This window comes from Rissa tridactyla, chromosome 13 (genome assembly GCF_028500815.1).
Source record: "Rissa tridactyla isolate bRisTri1 chromosome 13, bRisTri1.patW.cur.20221130, whole genome shotgun sequence".
Lineage (NCBI taxonomy): Eukaryota > Metazoa > Chordata > Aves > Charadriiformes > Laridae > Rissa > Rissa tridactyla.
In genome coordinates, this window is record NC_071478.1 from 12804511 (window position 1) to 12828740 (window position 24230).

Below are 24230 nucleotides of genomic sequence, written 5' to 3' on the forward strand. Positions count from 1 at the left end.
AAGTCGGTGCTGAGCAAGCTGGTTTTCTCCATTCTCTTTGCAGAGTTTCTGGATAAAAATGACCACACTTTGGCCTCTGCTGTGTTTGCTGCTTCCACCAACAGTTTCCCAGTCAGTATCGTCCAAGTGAACCCAACAGGGCAGAGGGAGGAGTATCTGCTGTGTTTCCACGGTAAGCGTGTGGTGTGGTTGGGCAGTTGTTGCGGTACGTGAACTGTCAGAAGGTACCTAAGTACTGTTGTAAAGGAAAGCTGAGCTGGCTTTCTAGTACCTGGTAATGAAGACTGTGAATCTAAAAGCCCTGGAAGAGCTGTGGCTGGTGGTTTAAACAGTAGGATGCACAGGGCGTTGGCACTAAACTAGCACTTACTGATCCAGTCTGCTGAGGGGCTTTGGGCAGCTCGCCTCTGGCTTAGAAGTTCTCCGTGCCTGTGGCTCAGGTACCAGAAGTAGCCTTCTCTGCCTAAAGGGACGGGGTTGTAGTCCATGTCAAGCGCAAACAGGTGTTTGATTATCTTGAGAAAATGTTAAGGGGTTTTCAAACTTTGGCATTCTTGACTGGTTTCTGTCCAGACAGGTGAGACCTTTTGATCTTCTTGTGATGAAGTAAGAGAGGGTGTTATTTTTTCATATAGCTGCTTTTGTTGACCCTCTAGGATAGTGTCATGGGAACGCACAGCATGTCTTCAAAAGCCCACTAGCAGTAATTTGAGGTGAGTTAGGGTAGGAGTCTCTTAGTCTTCCCAACTGTAGACTGAATAATAATCTTACCTTACTTGGTATAGAGAGACCTAGAATTGCAGTACCTTTTGGCACTGAAAGTACTCCTACATCGAACCAATTCAATGTCAATTAGACTAATTCATGGCACTCTGGGATTTGCAAGACAGTAAGCACCCTGTCCCTGCTAAAAAGCCCAGGAACAATTGCTTTCGTCCCTTCAAAAATAAATTAATAAAATTCAGGCATATGCTCATGATATGATGTTACTTTTCTTGGCAGAGTTTGGTGTCTTTGTGGATTCCTATGGAAGACGCAGTAGGACAGATGACCTGAAATGGAATCGCTTGCCCTTAGCTTTTGGTAAGTGCTGAGGGACATTCCCTTAGATTTATGGAAATTATTGAAACTGGGACGCATCCCTGGGGGACAGGTATTCTTCACTCAGTGCTTCCGTTTCCTTTTCCCTCGCCCAATTCACCCAGAAACTACGGAGATTCTCCCATGATTTACAATCATTATAATTCCAAATGGCAGAACTTCTGAAGTATAAACAATTTGAGGAAAGCTAACCCAAAGTTATATTTCTCTAATGTTCCCAGTCTGACAGTGATCGGACTGGCCAGTGGAATTTTTAGTGATGCTTGGAAATTTTGAAACAGTCAAGAATATATAATGTTGGTGTGGTTCCCTCAGGCCTTTCACGCTCCCTAGTGGGATTTTGTTCAGTTAATAGTCTGTTTGTAATGCCTTTTTCATGAATCTTTGGTTAGTGAAATTCCTGAGATACAGATAGTTTCAAAGCAACAATTCTTTAAGCCTGCATCTCCCGGTTTAGTAATAGACTCTGCGTCTTACTACAGAAAATGTATTCCCTTAGTTTTCCCAAGGGGCTGTGAGGCTCCTTTGTGCTCACTGATGCTCTTTAGAAGTTTTTAATGGAGAATTTTGTTTTGTTCTTCCTCCCTCTGTGCTGCTCCTTCAGCCTACAGGGAGCCCTATCTGTTCGTGACCCACTTCAATTCCCTTGAAGTGATCGAGATTCAGGCACGAGCTTCTCTAGGGTAAGTTGTTCTCTTTTAATCACTTTGAACAGCATGTGCTGCAAGAATAGGTGTGCTTCCCTGGAAACGGTACAGTGTTGTCATTGTAAAGGCTTTTTCCTGCAATTTTACCCAGAACTCCTGCACGAGCCCACTTGGAGATACCAAATCCACGGTATCTGGGGCCTGCAATTTCATCTGGAGCTATCTACTTGGCCTCCTCCTACCAAGACAAATTAAGGGTGATTTGCTGTAAGGGCAATCTAGTGAAGGAGAACAACAATGAGCAGCACCACAGAGGATCTTCTGCTACGCGCAGGTATGGTGAAGTCCGTGTGTTATGGTCCTTGCGCACCTTGTGAGCAAACTTTTTCCCCCCAAATGTTGGATGCCCTTGTTCCGTTCTTAGAGACAGAGGCTGGCGTTAGCCAGCCGTTGTAATGCTGGAATGCAACAAGGAGTAGAGTTACTGATGTTTTAAAACCCAGAAGGCAAAGAAACATTAACTCTGTAGGAATATGTGGGTAATCTGCTCCATAAATGCTTTGTGATCTTCAGCTGGTTGCCTTTTATGTTGTGATACAGCTGTGACTTCAAAGCTTGGTGAGCTTAAATGCTGTTGATATGACAGTAAACATCAATTGACTCTAACAATCTCTAAAGCAAGAGCCCCTTCCTCTTAAATAACGAGTAAGCCTTAGGGAGACAGAGTTGGGAAGTTGTGACGTGGTCTTGTTCTGCTCAGCAGAACAGCGATACTTCAGACGGGTGAATAAATACCGGGGTTGATAGTGCCACTGTGCACCGGAAACTGAGGAATCCAGGATTGTAGTTCATCCTAGCCTGGCCTGAACATCCTCGAGTTACTGAAAATTTTGTATGTGAAAAGGCATAGATCAAATTTTAGTGTACTTGTATATGGAAAAGTATACTGCTTAAGATATGAAAACATGGCCTTTTGTGGCTGGATACATAGACGTGACTTACATTAGCAATTCATTAAGGCACTTTACGAATGTTGCTAACGTAATAAATACTCAGCTGCCAAAATACCTCTGCGCTTTTCATCCTGGCTCAGGGAGGTCTGATGCTTGTTCACCTAAACACAGCTGCGTGTTTGGGGGAAGTTACATTTTTGCTAAAAGAAAATGTAACGTGAGGTTTTTGTCGCTCAGCTGTTCGCGTCCATTATTTTTGAATGACAGTAGCCCAAACAAGAGAGGTCCGCCCACATACAACGAGCACATAACCAAGCGGGTAGCATCAAGCCCAGGACCACCGGAAGGTCCAAGCCACCCTCGAGAACCAAGCACACCACATCGGTACCGCGAGGGAAGGACAGAGCTGCGGAGGGACAAGTCACCTGGGCGACCGCTGGAGAGGGAGAAATCTCCAGGCCGGCTTCTGAGCACCCGCAGAGAAAGGTCCCCTGGAAGACTGTTCGACGAGAGCAGCCGAGGACGAATGCCTGTGAGTGGTGCCAGAACTCCTCTTGCTCAAGTCAATAAGGTAAGTCAGGAGCCTGGAGAACTTTGCTGTTCTCAGGAAAAGGTGTGGAAGGGCTGACGATACTGTAAAGTACAAGAGCAAATCAAATTTCACCTCTTAGCCCCTTCAACTTCTATTCAGTCTGAGCACAGACGGTAACTCACTGGCCCTGGGAACACCTTCCCTTGTGCTAGTTGTGGAGCTGCAAAAACAGCTTGACTCTGCAACAGGCTAAAGTCCTCCAGCTCTGAAAGCAAAGATGCATTTACCAACAGAAATCAAGGTACTGAGGACTTGAAGGGGGGACAGCGTCTGGAGAAAGGAATGTGGGAGCCCGTTGTGTTCAGCGTGATGCTGACAGTCCTTGCCTTTGTCAGAATGATGCCCCCTGGGAGCGGGCAGGCAGGCAGCGCTGGCTCAGCAGCAGCAGCAGTAGTTGGGTGATGTGCTGCTGCTGCTCCTGTGCATACGTGAGAAAAATATGTGCAACTTGTAACTGTCATTTTATTTCCCTGGCAGGTCTGGGACCAGTCTTCAGTGTAAGTCTCAGCTAGACAAAGTTACTCATCTTGACCTGCAGGAAAAACAAAGGAAATATACTGAGTATACGCACTCCATATGTCTGCTGCCCAGCTACCAAAACAGCATTCCTGGGCCAAAGCTAGCTCCGCACTGGGAGACGTGACGCTTTCGAAGATTGTTCGCATCTCAGTTAATTTCTCTGCACTTTCCTGCACTCCTGTTTTTGCACTTTGTACTACTGTTACTCTTTCAAGCAGTTCATGAACTTTTTGTATTCGCTTTAGTCCCTGGTAGTTCATCAAGGAAATTAAACGGGACTAGAGTCCCACCCCAGGTCTTTAATGTGGTTAGCATCCCTTACCAGATAATTGATCGTAGTTCTGAGACGTGCTGGGAATTCCTGATGGCCTGGAAACAGAAGGGCCAAGGTGAGTGAGTCTTTCAATAGAAGGTGTGATTGGATATTCTCGACAGAACACAAGAAAAATTACTTCCGATTAGTCTGTTCACCTGCCACTTCTGAAAGTTATTTTGTTCTCACTAAAATTGCTCTAGAGCAGCTCTGATGGGGAGGGAAGAACCCTGCTTTAAACGATGCCATGTGCCCGGCCCTGAGACAAAGTGCATTACCTGTAAGCTACTGGGGTGTAAGACTTTATCCAGGTCTTCTGCATGACAGTTCACTGCATGCTGCTGCACCATCCCTGGCTGCTCTCTCCTTTTAGGTTGCTTTGCTGAGTAGTGTATTGTACCTCACTTGTAAATTAACTGAAACCTTTAGATTACGCTGCAAAATAACCGTTAATTACTCTGGAAATTTGGCAACGAAGAGTTAACAAGCCTTATTCTATGACAAGAATTACAGTCACACTTGTGTCCTCCTCTCAGCACTGAACGTGGTCCCTTTAGAAATGCCACTGTAGTCCCGACAGTCCCGCGGTCCCTGGAGAGACGAGCAGCCCAGGGCTGGCTCTTCCCGTGATCTGTAACTTGTCGTACAATAAGAACCAAATGTCATGGCACAAGAGGATACTCACAATGAACAGCTTTAGTGGTTACGGAACACACCTTCGCCTTGGCTTCGCTGATCTAACCTCGAGCCATTTATTGCTTTCTATTCTCTTTTGCTGTGAACACGAAGCAGAGAGCAAATGATTTTCAAAGCAGGTTTTGACCATTCAGTCTGCAATAGCAACATTCTAAGTGAACAACCATGTTCTTTACAACTGGAAAGAGCAAAACTGCATCCAATCTTCCCTTGGCCACACTCTTAAACTTCTGCTAGTCCCTTGCAAGCCTGTGCTAACCTGTTCTAGAAACCCATAAAAATTCAAATGCCTTGTCAGTGTCCTTTAGCGAGTTTCATGAATATTGTATTCCGTTCTCTTGTCTGTTGGGTCGTTTTAGATCAGATGATTTGGCAGGAAACTTGCTGAAAGTTTTTGTCTCCTGGTCTGAATACTTTGAAAGGTCACTGAGATCAGTCTTTAAATCTTTGCATCTCATGGAAGATCTTCAAGACCTCAGAAATGGGCTTGTTGAGTCCTGAAAGTGTATCATCTCTTGTGTCTTGTTCGTGAAATGCTTCCTGCTATAGAAATAGCGCAAAGGACTGTACATATTTACAAGAAACTTTATATTCGTAACAAAAGGGAATTGAATTGGTTTCTACTTTTTTATTGTAAACTGTGCGTTTTTCAACACTAGCTTTTTGTTTTAACGGTGGTTGTGGACAGCCATCTTCAGACACTGGAGGGGCCTCAGCTTACTCCTCCTGCTCCCACGAAGAAATATTGTAACATTAAATTGCAATTGAAGCTTGTTAGCGTAAATGAGGTTTTAGGTCTCCAAAAGTACAGGATTTTTCTTCATTACCTTTTTATTATTGACAAGGGAGGGAACCAGAGGGACAGTTCAAAGCTCCACCTGGAAAGTCTTGAACTTTGTTGTTGAACAATAACCAAATAAAACAAATAACTATCTTGACTGGCATGGTGAAATGAACGCTTCCTTCTATATAGAGTACCACTGAGCCATCCTGCCATTGCACCCAGCTGTGTAATTATAGGCGTCAGAGCTTACCAAAGAGCTACCCTTGACAATATTTAGCATTTGAATAGTTGTTATTCCCTGAACAAGTAGCATAAGCGGCTTCACAAAAACAAAGCATGTTCATACCAACCAAAACAGGTGGATTTGTCCAAATATTTTACTATAGCAGCAGTGAGCTGCGAACACCGACAGCTAAGTTCAGCCCTCACATACCTCGTGCTCTGGGTAGAGGCGAGACCAGTGTGAGCAGCTGGGAAAACCATCTCACCCTGGTAAATGACCCCACGCATCTTCAGCTGGAAAACAAACCATCTAATTAACAATAGTGTGATCTAATGACAGGTTTGGGATTTATCCCAGCAGTGTACTGGTAGCAAAGCGGACGGAGATAGTTACTCATCCCACTGCTGTAATATGCTGGTGCTTTAAGGCTAATAGCTGCAACTTTAAAAAAAAAGAATAATTCACAAATCAAGTCCAATTGAGTACAACCTGCAGAGTTACTGTACATCTTAACTTACACCTGCTGGGAAAACTTGCTAGATCAGACTTAAATGTAAATACATCTATTTTTAACTGAACCAGTTTTTACAGGGTCTGAAGTATTCTTTCACAGGAAGAGGTTTTTAATATTCACACTGCTGCCTACAGTAACTTAATTTGTCCTCCTACTGTTGAGTGTTTTTGGTTTTGTGCACATACCCGCCCCCTTACCCCAATAAAGGGCTTGGTGGAGGGTGTGTGGGCGGGTTACTAATAGCTCCTCTTACATTTTGGTCTACATGACATTCTTCATGAAAATGCTCTACATAAAACCCAAGCTGCTTGATTTATCTATTGTGCCTACTATCTGATGTATATGATGAAATGCTAACTTGTTAAATGTTCCTTTATTTCTATTTTACTGTGCACAAAGAATACTTATTTAAAGCTCATTGTTGCAGTCCTATGATGCATGATCAGAATTGTAACAAAACTAAAATAATCCAGAAACTGGTGGAGTAAAAACAAAAGTATTTATTGAGCCTTTTGATTACCAAGAACCCTGCACAAATCCACTGTCAGCTTGACCACCCTCCACTGTGCTGAAATCTAGGGGTCGGGGAGGGCAGGGAGCTCTCGTTATTCCTGCCGTAGCCACAGACTGTAACGGCTTCCTCAAGAGCCACAAAAATGACTGTAACAAAAGTCTCTGCATCTACCTTAAAAAAACGTGCTCTCCTAGCAACAGCCACGAATAAACATAACAGCACAGACTGGGAGCTGTGGGTGGGGAATGTAAGCGAGCTAATAAATCCAACTCCTGATCCAGCTTTTGCCTTTGGAGGGATTTGATTCATCCCATTACAATAAGGGAACACAGTGTGATTAATCTAATTCATTCACCTGCCAAACACAAAACAACCTGACAAAAAAAGTAAAAAAATAACCCCACACACCCTGCAAAACCCACCCCACAGCAACAGCAAACCAAGCTCAGCCAGCGCTGCTGGTCCTGCGGCAGAGAAAGGGCCGGGGGGCTGTGGCTTACCTGGGGGGGGACGCTGAGGCTCTGGGCACCTGTTAGCTGAGGGCACCGTGCCGCCTGGCCCTGTCTCTGGCCAAGAGGCCCTCGCTCACCCCGGGCACGCAGAGGAAGGTAGAGGGATCCCAGCGGCAAGCCCAGCGCTGGGCACAAGGCCTGGGCCCCTGGCCCTCGTTTCTGAGGCAAACAAAGCTTTTTGGGGTTGCCAAAAGCTCCTGGCGCAGTGCCGGCTGCACACCGTGTGCCCTGTGCGCTTCACCCTCTGAGACAGGGCTACAGGCTGCAAATGTAAAAAAAACAAACACCAAACCAAACCAAAATGCGCTCTATAAAATATTTGGTTCTGTCATGTGGCTCCACCATTGCAGCACTGATGAAAAGCCTGGAGTGAGTTATCATACATGTACGTGGGGAAAAAAAATAAAATCTACAAAGCTCAGCAAGCACTAATGAGACAAGTCCATAAGTACTGTTAAGTCTTACGTACGTTAACCTCCCTTTCTGTTCTCTGTTTCTCACCATTTCTGCTTCTTTAGTCTTTGACTTGTGAAAAATTTGTTTTGCAACCAAAAAGAAAACGTTATTAAGCTACATCCAAGCTCCTCTCGTCTTCTAGCAAAAAAATTAATTCTAGGTCATTCAAATAAGACACTCGTGGTGTCATTTCCCTGCTGGCACTAAAAGCATTTACGAGGCCTCACTGCATGATGTCTGTCTGTCTGTCTGCCAGTACACGCTCAGCGCTGCTTCTCTTCGACCACAGCTGACCGATTCCTGCCACCGCTCCTCCGCTGACACTGATCCTGCCCAGCAGCCCCCAGGCTGCACAAATGCCTTCACCTCCTTTGCTGCTGCATGTCACCGGTGCTGGGTGCCCTGCAGCGGGAGCCCGGAGCAGTGACTGCTCCTCCCTTGGCCCATCGGTGCCCAGCCGAGCACCCATAGCCCCGGTACCGGGGCTCACCTGCCCCAACGCCTCGCTCAGGCCAATGACAGCGCAGGGACCAGAGCAGGATCCGGTACACAGCTCTAGAGACACCCCCCCATCACTACAGACCCCCCCCATGCCGCTTCTGTGCAGTAGCTCCCCTGTGCTACAGGACAGTGGGCACCAGCACACGATTGTTGACACCACTACGTAAGGAAGGGCCACCACTTAACGATGGCGTCATCAGGCAGGGAACAGCCAGACGGGCTGTGGTCACGCCTTTATCCACCAGCACCCACTTCTGCATTTAGACTTCTAGGCATTTTGACCGAGTTTCCATTTCAACAAAAGGCAATTCCTCCTACATCAGTTCCCTGGAGCTGTTCCAACCTGCTCTCCCATCTCTGTGACTGATGCTGCTTCGCTCACCGCCCTGACACAACCGGCTCAAGCTAAAAGAAACCTCTACCCTCCTTCCCCGCCCCAGCAAAGCACACAGCCCGCCCCCAGCAGGTACCCACCCTGACCACGCACCCCACAGCCCCGTCCCTGACTGCCTCACGGGGCAGCATTTTCTGGGGCTAATACATACTAGAGGGTGCAGGCTGTCGCCCTGCCCAGCCTAATTCCATGCCATGCATCTGCCTCTGACACCACAAACCACATCCGAGCCGCAACCGCACGCTGTCAAAGGAGAAACGGCTCAAACAAAGGTCGGCTTGAATAGGCTGGAACAAAGAGGCTGAGGGAGGCTTAAGGCCAACACAAACCGTTTCAGCCCTCAGGAACCGACCCCTGGAGCTTGTAAGCAACTGGAATTGCATTCTTCCTGCAAACCTGCACATCACGAACACACACTGCCACCTCCCTCATCTTCTTCGCTGATTAACTACGCAAGTGAACAAAGTGTTTCAAAGATGCACCTATGAACCAAAAGCTTGCACAATCCACCAAGCCATAAAACCGCAATCAGGCAATCACAGGTTATAAAAAAATAACAAGGAAACTGAGGTTACCAAAGATGGGAAGGACAGTAACAAAGCAAGTCACCCAACTTCTGTTGAAAATGTTTTATTTGTTTCTAAAGAGGCTGAAAACAAAAGCAATTCCATATTTCAGAATACCAAATAACTATCCATAGCACAGAATGAAAAAAGAGTTTTCAGAGAAAACCATTGCACTAGACCCAGATCTACTGAGCTACTCAGGTTACTGCAGCAAGGCTCGTGAACAGGTCCGAGGGCAAACCACCCAGCCACTGCGGCCACCTCCACCCAGCGCTGGCTGCTGCACCTTTTGTCCCCACTCCGACTCCTTACCGACTTGTGCAATGTGCTCTTCCCCGCGCTGGCCCAGGGGCTGGTTAGCGTTGGCACAGTCACCGGCACGCTCGGGCACCAAAACCCAACCAGCGGGGAGGACCCAGCAGGTCACCCCCTGAGCTGGCTCCTCCAGGGCAGGCCCGAGGCACGCCGGCAGGCAGTTTTGCATTAACGTTGCGTTTGTTTTGGGATAAAACAGGCTGCGAGTACCAAGTACAGGCAACCTGGTGTTACTGTAATCACTTAGCAAATATAAACAGAATAAAAAGTTGCAGAGATTCCCCACAGCCCGGGCTGCGGAACCACCATGGGTTCTACACCCGTGGTCACCGCTGCAAAGCTGGAGCGGGGCCCAGCTCTAGCCCCGGGCACAGAAGGCGCGGTGCTGCTGTACCCCGCGCGCTGCAACTGCTGACGCCAAGGGGCAAGTTTGGCCACTGCGATACAGGCGACTTAGAGTCACCTTCAGGCTGTTACCAAAGAACTAATCCCTAAACTGAACACATCGATCTCCTCACAGCTCCCCAGCCCAGCTTAAGGAAGTCCTTACCAGTGACAGCAAGAGAAATTGGTTTCAAAAAGCAGATTACTGCAAGACACATTTATGATTTACAGAAAAACCCAGCCATTAAAAACAATTGTCTTTACCAGAAATTCCACAGGGGAAAAGTTGTATTTCAGTTCTCATGAAGAGAAAAACTACAGAGCTATTCACAGTAGAAAGAGTGCACCTCGGTCTACCGTAAAATCAAAATGACCTTGTAGGTGATTGTGTTGCTGGTTTTAGCCTAGAAAGGCTGCTACAAAAAGATCATCAATATTCACACTTATTTCAGCCATGCAAGTTCGGAACTTGCTACTGAAATAATTGTGTGTTTGATGAGTTATGAAAGCAGCAACGGGCTTGCTTTTGCTGAGCTCAAATAAGATTCCACAAGAATCCTGAACTTTCTAGACTTTGGGCTACCTTGTTCATTCCTTACAGTCTGCCTCACTGCAAAAGGGCTTTCATCCATTGCTGCCCTCGCATTTTTCAGCCTAATTGAACTGATGGTTTTTTAACTGAGCTGACAATGGGCACTGACACCTTTGCCATCCGTCTAGTTGCCACGAAGCTGCAATCTCCAAGAACTTCCAAGGTGGGACTGGGAAAATAAGGCAAATATAGGAGAACCTGGAAGTCTCAGAAACAATATGAAATCAGAGTTCATTTGCTACAGCACAGAGCAGGAATACATTTGGTTAAGAGAAGAATTTTTTTTTCTGAGACTGCACGGGCCCAGAACAATTGGTCACCAACTAGTATGACGTTCATATTGGCTTGTACAGCAAAGTAGTCACGTATTTCTTCTTGTAACGATGTGTAGCACTCAGCACCATCACTCCATCCTACAGGAGACGGAAAACAAGTGAGAAACATGGTTATCTGAAAGCTGCAAGTGTGAAGAACGTGCCCTGGCCTCTCACCTTGATAGAAAGTGCGTAGAGGTGGTTCAACATGACGTGGTTGGGTTCAGGGAGTAGAGCAGGATCGCACTGGAAAAAAGAGAGAGCGAGACAGTGTGAAAATAACAGAACTCACAGTTTACTCATCACAGCTGATGGGTGACAAACGCCGTCTGTAACTAGCCATACCCTCAAATACATCACACGTCTTCTTATGCTGGGTCCATCAACAAATGTAGCCAAAGCTTCAGAACAATCCAAGATCCCTCCAGGGTGAAACCCTCTGCGCCCTCACTGTGACCGTGAGACAGACCTGCTCCATTTCTTATGGGCTTCTGACATACAAATAGTGTGGCAGTAGGAAGATTAGGGCTTCTGGGAGTAAACCTGCCATCTAGTTTTCTTTTCAATTTTGAAGAAAGTCAGGTAGAAAAATAAATTTACTTCAGATGAATCCACCTGGACACACGTAATAAGGAATTTACCAACATGGCAACTATTCTAAGGTTTTCCCTAAACTGTCTCCTGTTTGTACCCAGACTTTTTCCCCATCTATTCTCACCCTCAAGGTGACTGTTCAGCAAAACGAACTAATGTACTCACAGAAATGCCTGTGTCCTTGTTCAGGATGACCTGCAGCAGGTGTGGGGGAAGAATAGGTGGTGATTTAAAGCGCTCCTCTGCCTTACAAACGTAGGGCTCCTGGTGGTACGGTCCTGGGGGCGAACTTGACAACTCTGCCAGAGAGATGTTAAATATTTATTCTTAAATAGCCTGTAGGAATATCTGCTCTTTACAGGCACATTTTTACCAGTACTCCCAAGTTGATTTTCACATCCAGGAACATGTGGCCAGAAGAAATCAATGGCATGCAGGTACAAGCACTGCAGCAGCTGATGCAGCGCCCGAGGATCAGTCACTGCCCAAGAAGGGATTTCAGATGCCCAAAGTTGAGGGTAGCTGTGAGGAGGTGGGAGGCGGAGTTCAGAGGGCCCCACTGCACTCTAGAGCTTCACTGTCATCTCTGCCCAGCACTTCTCCAGCAAACACTGAATAGTAAATATTGCTCCACAATGTTACCTCCATGGGAAGCACTAAAAGCATGGAATGCACATGTGAAAGGCAGGTATTACTCCTGTGCAGGGACAGGAAAGAGTTCTCCTAAATAACATAAGGAAAGGCTGTTACAGCGTGTGGCAGGGAGGCATCTATGAGAATCTCCTCCTAGCTTCTTGCACCATCCAAGTCTCACAAATTACACTCCTTCTCCAAAAAAGGCTTTCTTGAGGGGAAAGTGGCATATAGCAAATCCCAACCAAACACACCTTCAGATCCCAAAACAGATACAAAGGACAGGTCTTCTGCAGGAGGATTTAAGGTGCTATTTCAATCATGGTCTCCATCCCTACAAAGGTCTATAAAGAGCAGGTGACAAGCCTGACCTCAGAGATGACTCAAGCTAAATCTTACCTCTTTGTTACACTAGAATATGAAACTTAAGGCAAAAATATCATTATTATATTATTCTAAGATATAGATTGTTTATACTAAACTGAGAGGATATGACACATTCCCGAGCCTACGTCAGCACTACTAAGATGCATCTAATTTCTGCCTCTTGATGTGCAACTTCTGACCCCTCAGCCCACCTGAGCACAGGAAGATGGTATCAGGAGCTGTGTAGCCTGCCAGCATTGCTTTGATGTTGTAAGGTACACACTGATCCTCCAAGTGCCCCAAAACCAGCCATTTCACACCGCACCGGCAAACAGTCAGCTATTAGACACCCACCACTTCCTCCTAATCAGATTTACAGTGACCCATGTTGCCCTGACAAAGGCTTCCTCCTTTGTGCATTTATGATTCCCGCACACATCCACAGGGCCTGACAAAAGTGGAGATTAATTTATACTGGAGCTTTAACTTCAGATGAAAAGGAGGATGGAATTTTTAACAGCTCTAAAAAGTGTGCTATAAAATTACCAGCAAGCTCATACCAGACATGTCTGAACATTTTTGGGAGTCCACCATCAAAGCGTCGAATACTTCAAAGTCAGTTTTCTTCACCTGTATGACGTTGTTGATGGTACCTAGCTGGCTGGTTACTACTGGCTGGGAAGAAACAATATACAAAAAAATCAGACTAAAAAAGCTTGCAGGGCTATTAGATTCTCAACACAACGCAATCAGCATTAAGAACGACGAGATATACTGCTTTTAAAATACGCTAGCACCAGATATGGAAAGAGATATTGCTCAGTTAGTGTTGGTTAGGACAAGTACAGGATTTAGAACTGGGGGGATGCATGTCAGCTGAACCTGCTAGGCCCACAGCACTTGATAAATTCTTGGGCTATAGATAAAGCTAGGATCAGATTTGGGGTAAAGTTAACAGTGGCGACACAAAGAACTAAGCTTTACTTCTGGCTTCTACAGGGCTTTCAGAGCCAGGCTGAGACCTGCACGGCCTGATGTATGACAGAGTACAGTTGGTATTGCTGGTTTACTACTAAAGCTAAGACTAGAATCCAGGGCAGGGGATTCAAAGAGCTAAATTTACTGTGAGGTTCTGCAAGATTCGCCAAGAGAGCGAGAAGACCGGAACCAGCAACTGGGAATGATTAGTTCTGAAGCAGGTAGGGACTGCTGGGCAGGCTAGGGTTAAAGCTCATTTTACAGCGGAGGAGGAAAAAAAGGCCTGGTAGATTTTGGCACCATTACTGGACTATGAAAAGATCTAGAGCAGCAACAGCAACATTCTGGCACACAGAGCACAGAGAGATTTGGGCTGTCCGCAATGCTACAGTGCTCTAAAAGACAGTTTGGCACTAGACAAGAAAAGCTCCCCATCTCTCATAAACCAAAACCCAAGAGACCTTGTCACCTGTTTGTTATAAAATCTCCCGTCCTTTGTCTGATGCCCACCTAGGCCAGCTGGGATGAGAAATCTCTCTCTCGCCAGCTTAAACTGTCAGTTTCTGTTGCTAACCAATAAATACCAGTTTCTCATCTTCAGATGCCTCAATGAATAAATACAGCGAATCGAAGAAAGCGTTACCTCTGAAGGGTCGTGCGTCCACTGCCCATCCACAAAGAACTTGTACTGGTGCTCTCCTTCTGGCAGGTCCAGGATCGCCACAAAGTTATTGTGACTGGAATTTCAGACAATCAATCAGTTCCAAAATATTCTGAAAAGCGCATCAATCTATAAACTGTGACAAACGCCGTAACACAGAATACAAGCCTCCTTAGCATACAAAAACTTAACAAGGCAGTGCCACATTTAAGAGAATCTCTGATGCAATCTAAAAGTAAAGAATCCAACTAATGTTAACGATCATTTCTGAGTCCCAACACGCTCAAAATTGGTATCCACATTCCTGACATCAAGGAATCGGCACTCAGCTTTTGTAAAGTCATCCTCACATCTTCATGTTACTTGTTAGTATGCGAGACCTCATTTTATCTGGGAGACTCCTGTTGATGGAACAAGATCAGCTTACTCATATTTCCCTGCCTTTTAGTATATGCCGTCATAAATTGCATTTCACAAATGCCTGTGAAACAAACAATGACTAGAAGATGAAAGCTGCAACTCAATACTTCTGAGTTAATTTGGGTCTAAATAGCTGCTGCTTAGTGATTTTGATACTCCTGTGCTGTGAACTTCCTGATTGTTCAGAAGTCTTTACCAGCACCTCAGAGAAGCTGAGAAACAGTTGACGCTATGTGAACAACTCAAACAGTCCACATAATGCCAGGATCTCTCTTTACTTCTTCTCAGGTAAGGAGTGCTAGGATGCCATCACAGAGCTGGATTTGAAATTTCAGCTTGGAATAATGAACTCCTCTACTTGAGCACATCTGATTCAGTAACATGATTTTATCCACCCTCTAAGGCAGTCCAAATGTCTCCTTTCCCAGAATACCTTATCAGAAAAGAGACAAACTTGCCTTTTTTTTTTTTTTTTGGTAAAGAGACAGTTTTGTCCTTCTTCCAGATTCATTTCACCATTTCCCGTCGCCCAGGCTTTCTATTCAGAGTATGACAGTAAGGCCACTTCCACTTGCCTTTTTTCCAGCTCCTGTCTTGATAATTAATTTCACATTGTTCATGCACAGAACAATCACCCCATACCATTTCCTCAGGCCACTAGGCTCCTCCCTCAAGTTTCCTAAGAAATTAAGACACTTCTGCGACGCTGACAATGCAGGTAGCCACTCACTGAGACGAGACACACCAGAAACTGGCAGGAGACCAATCATTCATGGATATGTCATCATTGACAGACAACAGAGCTCAGATGACCAGTTAAACTCAGACTCTCTGCCATCCATTATGTTTTAAATTTTTGAGAAAACATTGGTTTAAATTAAATACTTACTTAGGTACAAAACTAAGCACAACTCCAGAACTCTCTGGCAGGAAAAAGCACTTGGTACCTTAACACAGATTTATTCTCTCGTTCACTAGTTTACCAGCAGGTAAACCAAGCAGAATTTGGACCCTTTGAGCTGGGCAAAAGCCAATGACGTGGCAAGAAAATCTGTACCATCAGAGACACCACGCTTAAAACCAACTTCACCTTGCATAGCCCAACTCTACCCCCGGCAGCAGACTCTGCAAAGGATTGTTTTGGGTCATTCATGCATGATGCCTCACGAACAAATCACTCCTTCAAAATTGACACACAGCTCAACTTTCCTCCTGTGCCACCTGAGAATCAAGAAGCCAGATTCTCAGCAAGGGCTTGAGAAGAGAAGCAGGAAAAATGGTAAATCCAAGCACAATATCAATCTATCAGCTGACCACCTTTCTCACTGCACTAAGCATTGCCAGTCCACGAGGATTATCACCGACACAGCAGCAGCAGTTTATTACCTCCTTGTCAGGGGAATTTTACTCCAGTTGTTGAAGGACCCAGATAAATAAACTTCTTTCCCTCCTCCAGTCCAGCGAAAGACTGTTGGTCGAGCTTGCGTGGGAGTTTTATCATTCACTTCCAGATCTTGTTGCCAAGCTAGGAATTCTTCTTTCTCCAATGGAGCCTACAAGCACAATGTCTTAATCAAAAGGAATTCTTCCCTGGCAGGCTTAGACAACCCATATTTTACTGAAGGCGTTTTTGCACCCAGGTACAAGTCTACAAGTAGTTTTCATCAGATAGAGATTAGAAACTGTGCATTTCTAGACACTGTTCACAAGTTCATCTGCACGAATTCTGTTAAAGCTGTCCAAATTTCCAGAAAGAGTGGAAGGCAAAATAATCCCCCTCCTCCCTCCAGCCTAAGTTAGGTTAAAAAGAAGTGACTTGAGCTCATAAAAGTTTTCAAAATACACAGATATAAGAAGAGGGAGAAAAATAATTAAGAAATACACTTAAGAAGCATTTAGATTATACATATATTGGAGGCACAAAGTTGGCAGAAAAATTAAGACTTGTCTATAGGAAACAGCTCTGTCCAACAGTCAAAATCTAAGTATCATTTTCTGTTAGATATTTTTATGAAACATGATACACAGCAAGACGTTTCTAACAATCCATCTAATACTGAACATAAAAAATTGGTTAACAAATCTTTCAATATGGAAAACAACAGGCAGGTAAAACGTCACCGATAACTGCAAGAGCATTAAGGATCCAATGGAAGCTGGGGCACTGTACCTAGAACTGGGGAAGAGCTTTGAGCCACTTACATTTTAGTTTTTCTACAATTAATTCTTGCTGGAAACCATGACATTACACTCATTATATCTGTTTGAACACCAACGCAATATCTCTCCTTAGCACAGGAAGCAAGGGAGATAGTCAGTTTTGCGTGTAAACTCAATGAAGGTTGCTAACAGCACCACAACCGGACAGCGTTCCCAGGCTAGCAATGTTAAGACGACTAGAACAAACCAGCAATACCTTCATTTCCTCTGAATGGAACAAGTCTGCATCTTCAGGACTGTCCATTAAGATCTTTGGTCTATCACCCTCTTTCGTACTGATGGCTCCTCCTGAGCTGTCACCTCGGGATGCTTTATGCCCATGACGCTCCAGTCCAGCTCGCTCACTGCTTGTGTTCCCCATTTTTAAGGGCCTAAAAGAGCAGGAAAATACAGATCAGCACGTACTTTTGAAGCCAGAACACCAGCAGGCAGGAAAGCAGGCTCATCAGTAGACCTGGGCTCTGTTTCTGAGTTGAAGAGTGTAAGAAACTTTATCAACCCAAAACGCTAGCATCTTAAAATTATATCACATTCAGAACAAAGACACTAAATGACAATTTTTAGCTACTCTTGAAAACGTCCTACAGTTCAATATCCTAGCATCTTCGCAAGACTCAGCCGCTCTAGGGATTGACCATACAGGTATCTGCCACTGCAGCACGCTGGTGGTCTGTCTTCCTAAGCTAAGTACTTGTTTTTCTACCTTCTAAATACCTACATATGTAACATTCTACCACATCAGCTGAAACATCAGTAGAACTTTATACCAGAATCCTTCAAAACCAGCCTACTAAAAATGTGACTTCACTAGAAAATGAAGTTATCTTAGCTGGCAACCTGCTGAGGATCCTTATGGTGGCTGGCTGCTGCTCTAAAGCACAAACAGCACAGTCCCACTGATGCTCCACTGGAGGCTGTGCAAGAAACACAACACATCTTCCCATTCCACAGCCCATGTGGCCACATCCGCACGGAGAAGGGATGAGACTGGATGCACATGCCATGTCTTGTCTGAAAGACTACACAGAGGTGAAGAGCAGCAACTTGGAGCTGGCCAGGGGTGGTGTGAAGTGGAACCGTAGGCAGAGGGCCCTGCAGAGCGCCTAGCAGGGTACACACAAGTACCTGTTTCCCGTTATCTCAAATTACGGACGCTGCCCAACTTTTAACTGTACAGATCTCAGCTCAGTCACAACCTGCAACCAGTCCCGGCTTAATAAAAGACTAAACAAATAACTAATTTAACTGGCACCATAATAAGCGTACATGCAAATGTTAATCGGCTATATGAAATTCCAACAGCTCTGAGCGTTCCGTATCTTCTCTCAACAACTGACTCTGCGAGGCGGGCTTTCGAGAAGGCCCGTACGGAGTCGAACGGCCGCTGAAGTGCCCATCGCAAACACACCCGTGTGTTTTACCCGCCCCGACGTGGGCAGCCGCTGCCCCCGGCCCTTCCCCGGCTCCCCAGCCGGCGCCCGGGAGGGGCCGCCCCCGGCACCCCCCGCCGGCCACCACGGCGCCCCCCGAGCGCACCCACCTCCGCGCCCGCCGCCGCCGCCGCTTCCGCTTCCGCCCGGCCGCCGCCCGGGGAGAACCCGAGCCCGGCGCGCAGGTTCCGGGGGAGCCCCAGGGCCGTCCCACCCCGCTTAACGCGGCTGCCGGACCCCTGCCCTTTACCGGGCTGTGGGAGCGGGTCCCGCCACATCACCACCGCGGGGAGGTTTTGGATAAGCTCAGGACTGCAGCTGAGCGAGCACCGGGACGCCGGAACTGAGCCGTAAATGTCCCCTCTTCGTGAAACGGGAGCAAGAGCCAGCAGGATGGACACTGACCACTGGGTGGTCAATGCTGCCCGTGAAACCACCAGGCCACGGCTCGCTCTCCCCTGAGGAAGCCCAAATGGAAATTTAAGTCAGTAACTGAGAAATGTTTCCCAAATTAAATTACAGTCGTGTATTTCTCTAACATATTTCTCTAAGCATTTCCAATTACACGATCTCACTTTACCCTCTGCTCTTCATCAGCTGTCGCTGTCTGTCTTCTACTTTTCCAACAGGCAGAAAGTTGTGAGGTCTGCAGGTTCCTGGGGCAGCAGTTCTTTTTACAAGGAAATTGGTGGTTTTTTCTTAACCAATGGAAGCAACCTGCAATCAGACAGAAGGGCTCCTACCAAATTGAAGTGTATCTGTGTGTGTTGTGGGAAGAATTCTGCCGGGATAGCGGGATTCACCGTGCCTAATGGGGAGTGCAGGGCTGGCTCCCGCAGTACGTTTTGAGGAACAGCTGCTCCCAGTTTGTCTCCCATGGTGGAATACCTGGCACGGGACAGCCTGCCTGAGGGATGTGAGGGGAACGCGTGTGGGCAGCTTTTCCCCAACCCCTGCCGAACAGTTAACCCTGCTATAAAACGCAGCTGTTGTTATTTTGGTATTTTGCACGGCTTAGCACTCCTAAATTCTTTGTCTCCAAACCCGATTGTTTTGTTCTGCGTGGTTCTTTTTTGGCCAGCACCACCTCATGGGCATGTTCATATGCAAGGTCCTCACACACGCTGGACTATTGTTTTCTCCTATCAGGTTGAGTGGGAGCCCAATTCCCTCCCAGCTGTTAACGCAGGAGATGTGGGAAGCGAGCGATTAGCTGAAGACATGTCACAAGGGCCTGGCAGAACTCATCCACCCATGCATTCTCTGGAACCCCGGAGGTTTGCTCCCCCCTTTAAAAGCATCTGTGACTTTTTGCCTCCTTCCGTGCCCTGCAACCTGAAGGGCATAAAAACTCCCCCTCCTCCACTCCACCGGGGACCAGCTTCCATATTCCACAGGAAGACTATAAAATACCTTTTCTACTCCTGCCCCTTTACATACCTGTCTTAACCTTTTCTCCTTACTGCCAGATGAGGATGTAACAGATGGGGAGCTGGTTCACATTCTTCCATCAAGAATTCCATACTCTTCACAAATGAGGCTCCTGGTTAACTCCCCTAGTGAGAATGTCAAAGGTGTCACTTGCCATTGAAATAATTTATCGCAACTCTCTCTAGATTCCTAAAGTGCCATATCTCTAAGACGGACGCAGCAAGAGGCCACTTAGGCTCAGCCCTCACTAAGCGCTCCTGACATTGGGACCAGAATGATTTGTTCCATAGGCGTTTAGCTGTGGACATTGCCCCACAATTTTGGGGGATGCCCATGAATAGTGGCTGTAAGCATCTGTACTGGGAAGGAGAGGAGGAATTAGATAAAAATCTCCTTCTTGCCTATGACAGTAAGTGCCAGCATGACCTTCAAGAAGACTTTTGCCTTTAGCTATTAGCTCTCCATCAGCCAAAGGAATATATGCTAGGCTGAGTGAATATTGCAAAATTTTTTTGTTAAATACAGATTCAGAACTGCGAATTATTTTATTCTGGTGTATTCAGGCCCCTGCTTGTGTTCACTACCCACAGTTCCATGGGACAAATACTCACCTTAAGTAAACATTAAATTTAGGCATTGCAAATACAAAATTTTGGTATTAGCAATCACACCAACGATGTGAATGCCCTAGGATTTATGGTCATCTGCTCAGGAAAAAAAAAATGGAAGTTGTATGGTGAATCACAACAACAGTTTGAATTGCAAGTGGCAGGCTGGAGGGTAAAGGGATCAGGGGAAAATGTAACTGAATAATTTTGAATAAGAAATTCCCTTGAAAAAAGCCCACAATCCACTTTCAGATTGTCCACAACCCATAAACCAAGATAAAAGTAATTGATTAAATGCCTTATCAGGTGTCAGGACTGTGCTACACCACCTCATAGGGCAATGTGAGGTTCTAAAAGGAGATGCTTGTAAAACACCTGCAGGATACAAAAAGCTACACGGTTTCTGTGTTATTTACCGTGTCACTAGCCACGAGCAAAGGTCAGCTCCTTTTTTCCTTACTCACGCCTACCTTCTTTAATAAACATGAACTAGACCTGGCCTGACTATTGAAACTCACACAGAGGATCTTATTCAGAAATAAATTTTAAGGCGTTTTGGTTCTCGGCTCATAAGATGATGAGACTCAGCAGACTTTGTCAAAGTTCTGACAATGATGACAGAGCACTTTCGGTGCTGTGCAGGCTGAGGGGTCAAGTGAAGTGACATCTTCATTACTGAGTCATTCTACCGCCTTGGAGCTATCACTTACCGTCTTTCTTCATCAGCTGACTCATTTTTAAAGAAAGTAAGGACCAAACGGGATAGATCTGAGGTCAGGAGAGAGCTGTGTTAGGGGAATGTATGTTTTTGATTAAACAGGGTGAAGAACGGCCTTACAAACCTTTTGGGCACAAAAAGTGAACTCTTGTGCTGAACTCTTGTGCTTAGCCCCAAGGAAGGCATGGCACTCACCAACCACTTGTGCTCTAGGCCGTTTTCACTGTTTGGATTATCTCCTGGAGTTGGTTAAAATCAAAAGGCAATTACGCCCCCATTGAACACTGGTTGAGATATGTGTACACAAGGCTGCCATGGCACACAACCTGCTCTGGTGGGCATTCCTTAAGTTTAGTGGAGTTTCCCCTTCTCTTACCCCAGAGTATGTGTTGAAAAAGAAATGCAGTGGCCTAAAGGCTCCGACTGTTCAGTTTAAAGTCATGATGAATCCGTTGATATCTGGCAAAGCTCTTTTTCCTTGATGTGATGCAAGCTTATTCAGCCAAAGAGAAGTCATTGCAAGCGAAGTGGAAGCTGACTCAGCCTACAGCTAGATATGACAAAAACTGAAGCGCCATCCTCAGTTGTGAGCTGGTAGATCAAATTCAGACATGCCACAAATCACATTATAAATGACACACGAGCAAGTGCTTCTTGTAGCTTCTGTGCCGTGGAGAGTGAGTTAGGTGGTAACCGCAGCAGAACTTACCCTAGAGTTCAAGACAGGATAACCTTAACTGCAGAAACCTTCTGGTTAAATTCCTTACTATAACCTTCCTTTCTACCTTGGGCTCACAAGTTTGTTCCTCCATCTTTACATTGTCCGAGTAATCTGTTTCCAAACCCCCCTCCTCCTTTTAGGTCACTTCTGAATTTAGCCCATTTTGCTAGGCTGCCAGGGAGTGATGCAGAGGAAGTCGGGCAGCCTCCTTAAAGGCTCACTCACATTTCAGGGACACATGCCGTTGCTGTGCATGCAGAACATGCCGTTGTGCTTGGGAAACGGAAAACTGTGAGTGCGCATAAAAATCACTCATAGGCCATTGCATCCCTTCTCAGCTCCTCTACTCCAACATAACACTGCACACCTTCAGAGAACTACAAATCAAAAATGGGATTGGAGATGGATGGATAGTAAGAGCAAGCCAACATTCAAGTAGTGTTTCAGCCTGAAGATACTGCCCGTGAAAGACTGAGGGCTCAGTCTCAGAAGAGCTGTGGGTCAGGCAGCAGCCATGCAGACTACCCTGCACAGGCCTTCTGATGTCTCTGACTCTGCCCAGAGGCATCTCCTCCAAAGTCAGCGTAGGTTCCACATCTATTCAACTTCCTCTTACTTTACCCCAGGAGTGAAGTTTTGGTGATATGGACTCTTCCCACCACAAAACGACACGTTCTATAAAGGCTCCTGTCCTTCAAGTGCATCCTCTTGTACATGTGCACACACAATGCACACACAGTAAAAACTAACTGGGAAGATGATCCAGTCTCTCCCCAACTGATGCAAATCAGTTAAAAAATCCATTTTAGATAACCAGTTGACAGAGTTAGGGCCCAGGTAAGGAAATGAGCCTAGAGAGAGATGCTTGCACACTGTTCCAGCTGATGCATCTGGATTGATTCTGAGAGTGATGGACACTGTAGTAGCAATCAAATACAACCTATCCCTAGGCTGAGAGGCATAACACTGTGAGCACATATCCAAAGATATAGGTACAAAAGCAACAGCTTCTGAAGCCTCAAGCCACACTGTTCAGACTGTGGTTGCAGCCACATAAATTGAAGAGCCAGTGCTGATTTTCAAGTCATAAGCTGTAAACTCCTGGGTATGCCTGCAGGGAACCACCCAAAGAATTTAATTTCATATTGTCCCCTTGATTATTTTTTTTTGCTGTGCAATCTGATGAAACATACACCATACGTCTGGTCTGGCTGACCCCCTTCATACGGCAGCAAAGAAACTCCTCTTATATTTAGAAGCCCTCTTCTAGGGTTACATATCAAGATACATGCACACTGCTGTTTTGCAGAATGCAGCTGCCCTGTAAGAAGCGAAAGACGCTAACATGATCCAGGAGCTGAGGCCAGCAATTTCAAATTTCCATCTGTCTCTGCCTGTAACACATGCAGGAAGGAAAAGAGAGCTGGACTTCAGGCATTAGTTGGTGCCTTCAGCATGCAGAAAGAGTGCATCAAAAACTGGAAGCCTGGAGCAGCTTTGTGAAAGGAAGACTCTGTTCACCTGCCCAGGACACAGATGTTCAGTTGAAAAGACACTGTCCCGCATGACATCCTGGTCTCCAAGCTGATAAAATATGGGTTTGATGGATGGACAATTCAGTGGATAAAGAACTGGCTCGATGGCTGCACCCACAGAGTGGCTGTCAATGGGTCCATGTCCAAGTGGAGGCCAGTGACAAGTGGAAACCCTCAAGGATCAGTACTGGGACCGGTCTTGTTTAACATCTTCATCAGGGACATGGACAGTGGCATTGAGTGCACCCTCAGCAAGTTTGCTGATGACACCAAGCTGTGTGGGGAGGCTGACACGCTGGAGGGAAGGGATGCCATCCAGAGGGACCTGGACAGGCTGGAGAGGTGGGCGCATGCCGACCTCATGAAGTTCAACAAGACCAAGTGCAAGGTCCTCCATCTGCATCGGTGCAATCCCAAGCACTGATATAGGCTGGGCAGTGACTGGCTTGAGAGCAGCCCTGAAGAAAAGGACTTGGGGGTGGTAGTGGACAAGAGGCTCAACGTGAGCCATCAGTGTGCACTTGCATCCCAGAAAGCCAATCGTAGCCTGGGCTGCGTCAAGAGAAGCGTGGCCAGCAGGTCGAGGGAGGTGATTCTCCCCCTCTACTCCACTCTCCTGAGACCCCACCTGGAGTACTGCATCCAGTTCTGGAGCCCCTACTACAAGAAAGATACAGATGTGCTGAAACGTGTCCAGAGAAGGGCCACGAGGATGATCAGAGGGCTGGAGCACCTCTCCTATGAGGACAGACAGAGAGCTGGGGTAGTTCAGTCTGGAGAAAAGAAGGCTCCGAGGAGACCTTATAGTGGCCTACCAGTACCTTAAGGGGGCCTACAAGAAAGCTGGGGAGGGACTTTTTAGGATGTCGGGTAATGGTAGGACTAGAGGGAATGGATTAAAACTAAAGATGGGTCGATTCAGACTGGACGTTAGGAAGAAGTTCTTCACCATGAGGGTGGTGAGACACTGGCCCAGGTTGCCCAGAGAGGTGGTGGAAGCCCCATCCCTGGAAGTTTTTAAGGCC

General features: G+C 46.2%; 2 protein-coding genes across 5 annotated transcripts in view; one reads left to right on the top strand and one right to left on the bottom strand.

Moving 5' to 3' along the window:
- The window catches only part of CIT (citron rho-interacting serine/threonine kinase), a 141098-nt gene extending 136961 nt beyond the window's left edge, over positions 1-4137 (top strand). Inside the window, exons 49-54 of one of the 2 annotated variants that reach the window (XM_054219220.1) lie at positions 44-172; positions 1003-1083; positions 1706-1784; positions 1900-2082; positions 2969-3272; positions 3771-4137. In XM_054219220.1, coding sequence (XP_054075195.1) covers positions 44-172; positions 1003-1083; positions 1706-1784; positions 1900-2082; positions 2969-3272; positions 3771-3794 — 800 coding nt within the window. In that variant the 3' untranslated portion in view covers positions 3795-4137. Of the gene's footprint in view, positions 1-43; positions 173-1002; positions 1084-1705; positions 1785-1899; positions 2083-2938; positions 3332-3770 lie in introns of those variants that run through there. The other variant, XM_054219219.1, reaches the window with a different exon arrangement.
- Positions 4138-9333: 5196 nt separating this feature from the next.
- On the bottom strand, positions 9334-18907 carry PRKAB1 (protein kinase AMP-activated non-catalytic subunit beta 1). 3 transcript variants are annotated; one of them, XM_054219867.1, is made up of 8 exons: positions 18773-18907; positions 16959-17133; positions 15929-16095; positions 14105-14198; positions 13044-13158; positions 11650-11783; positions 11068-11136; positions 9334-10989 (listed from the first exon to the last, which is right to left on the bottom strand). In XM_054219867.1, the coding sequence occupies exons 1-8, from the start codon at positions 18784-18786 to the stop codon at positions 10912-10914; spliced, it is 846 nt and encodes a 281-aa protein (XP_054075842.1). In that variant the 5' UTR covers positions 18787-18907; the 3' UTR covers positions 9334-10911. The 3 variants fall into 3 exon arrangements, with proteins under 3 accessions (XP_054075842.1, XP_054075844.1, XP_054075843.1); XM_054219869.1 differs by lacking the exon at positions 18773-18907 and adding an exon at positions 18303-18457; XM_054219868.1 differs by lacking the exon at positions 18773-18907 and adding an exon at positions 18029-18198.
- Between the last annotated feature and the right edge of the window lie 5323 nt (positions 18908-24230).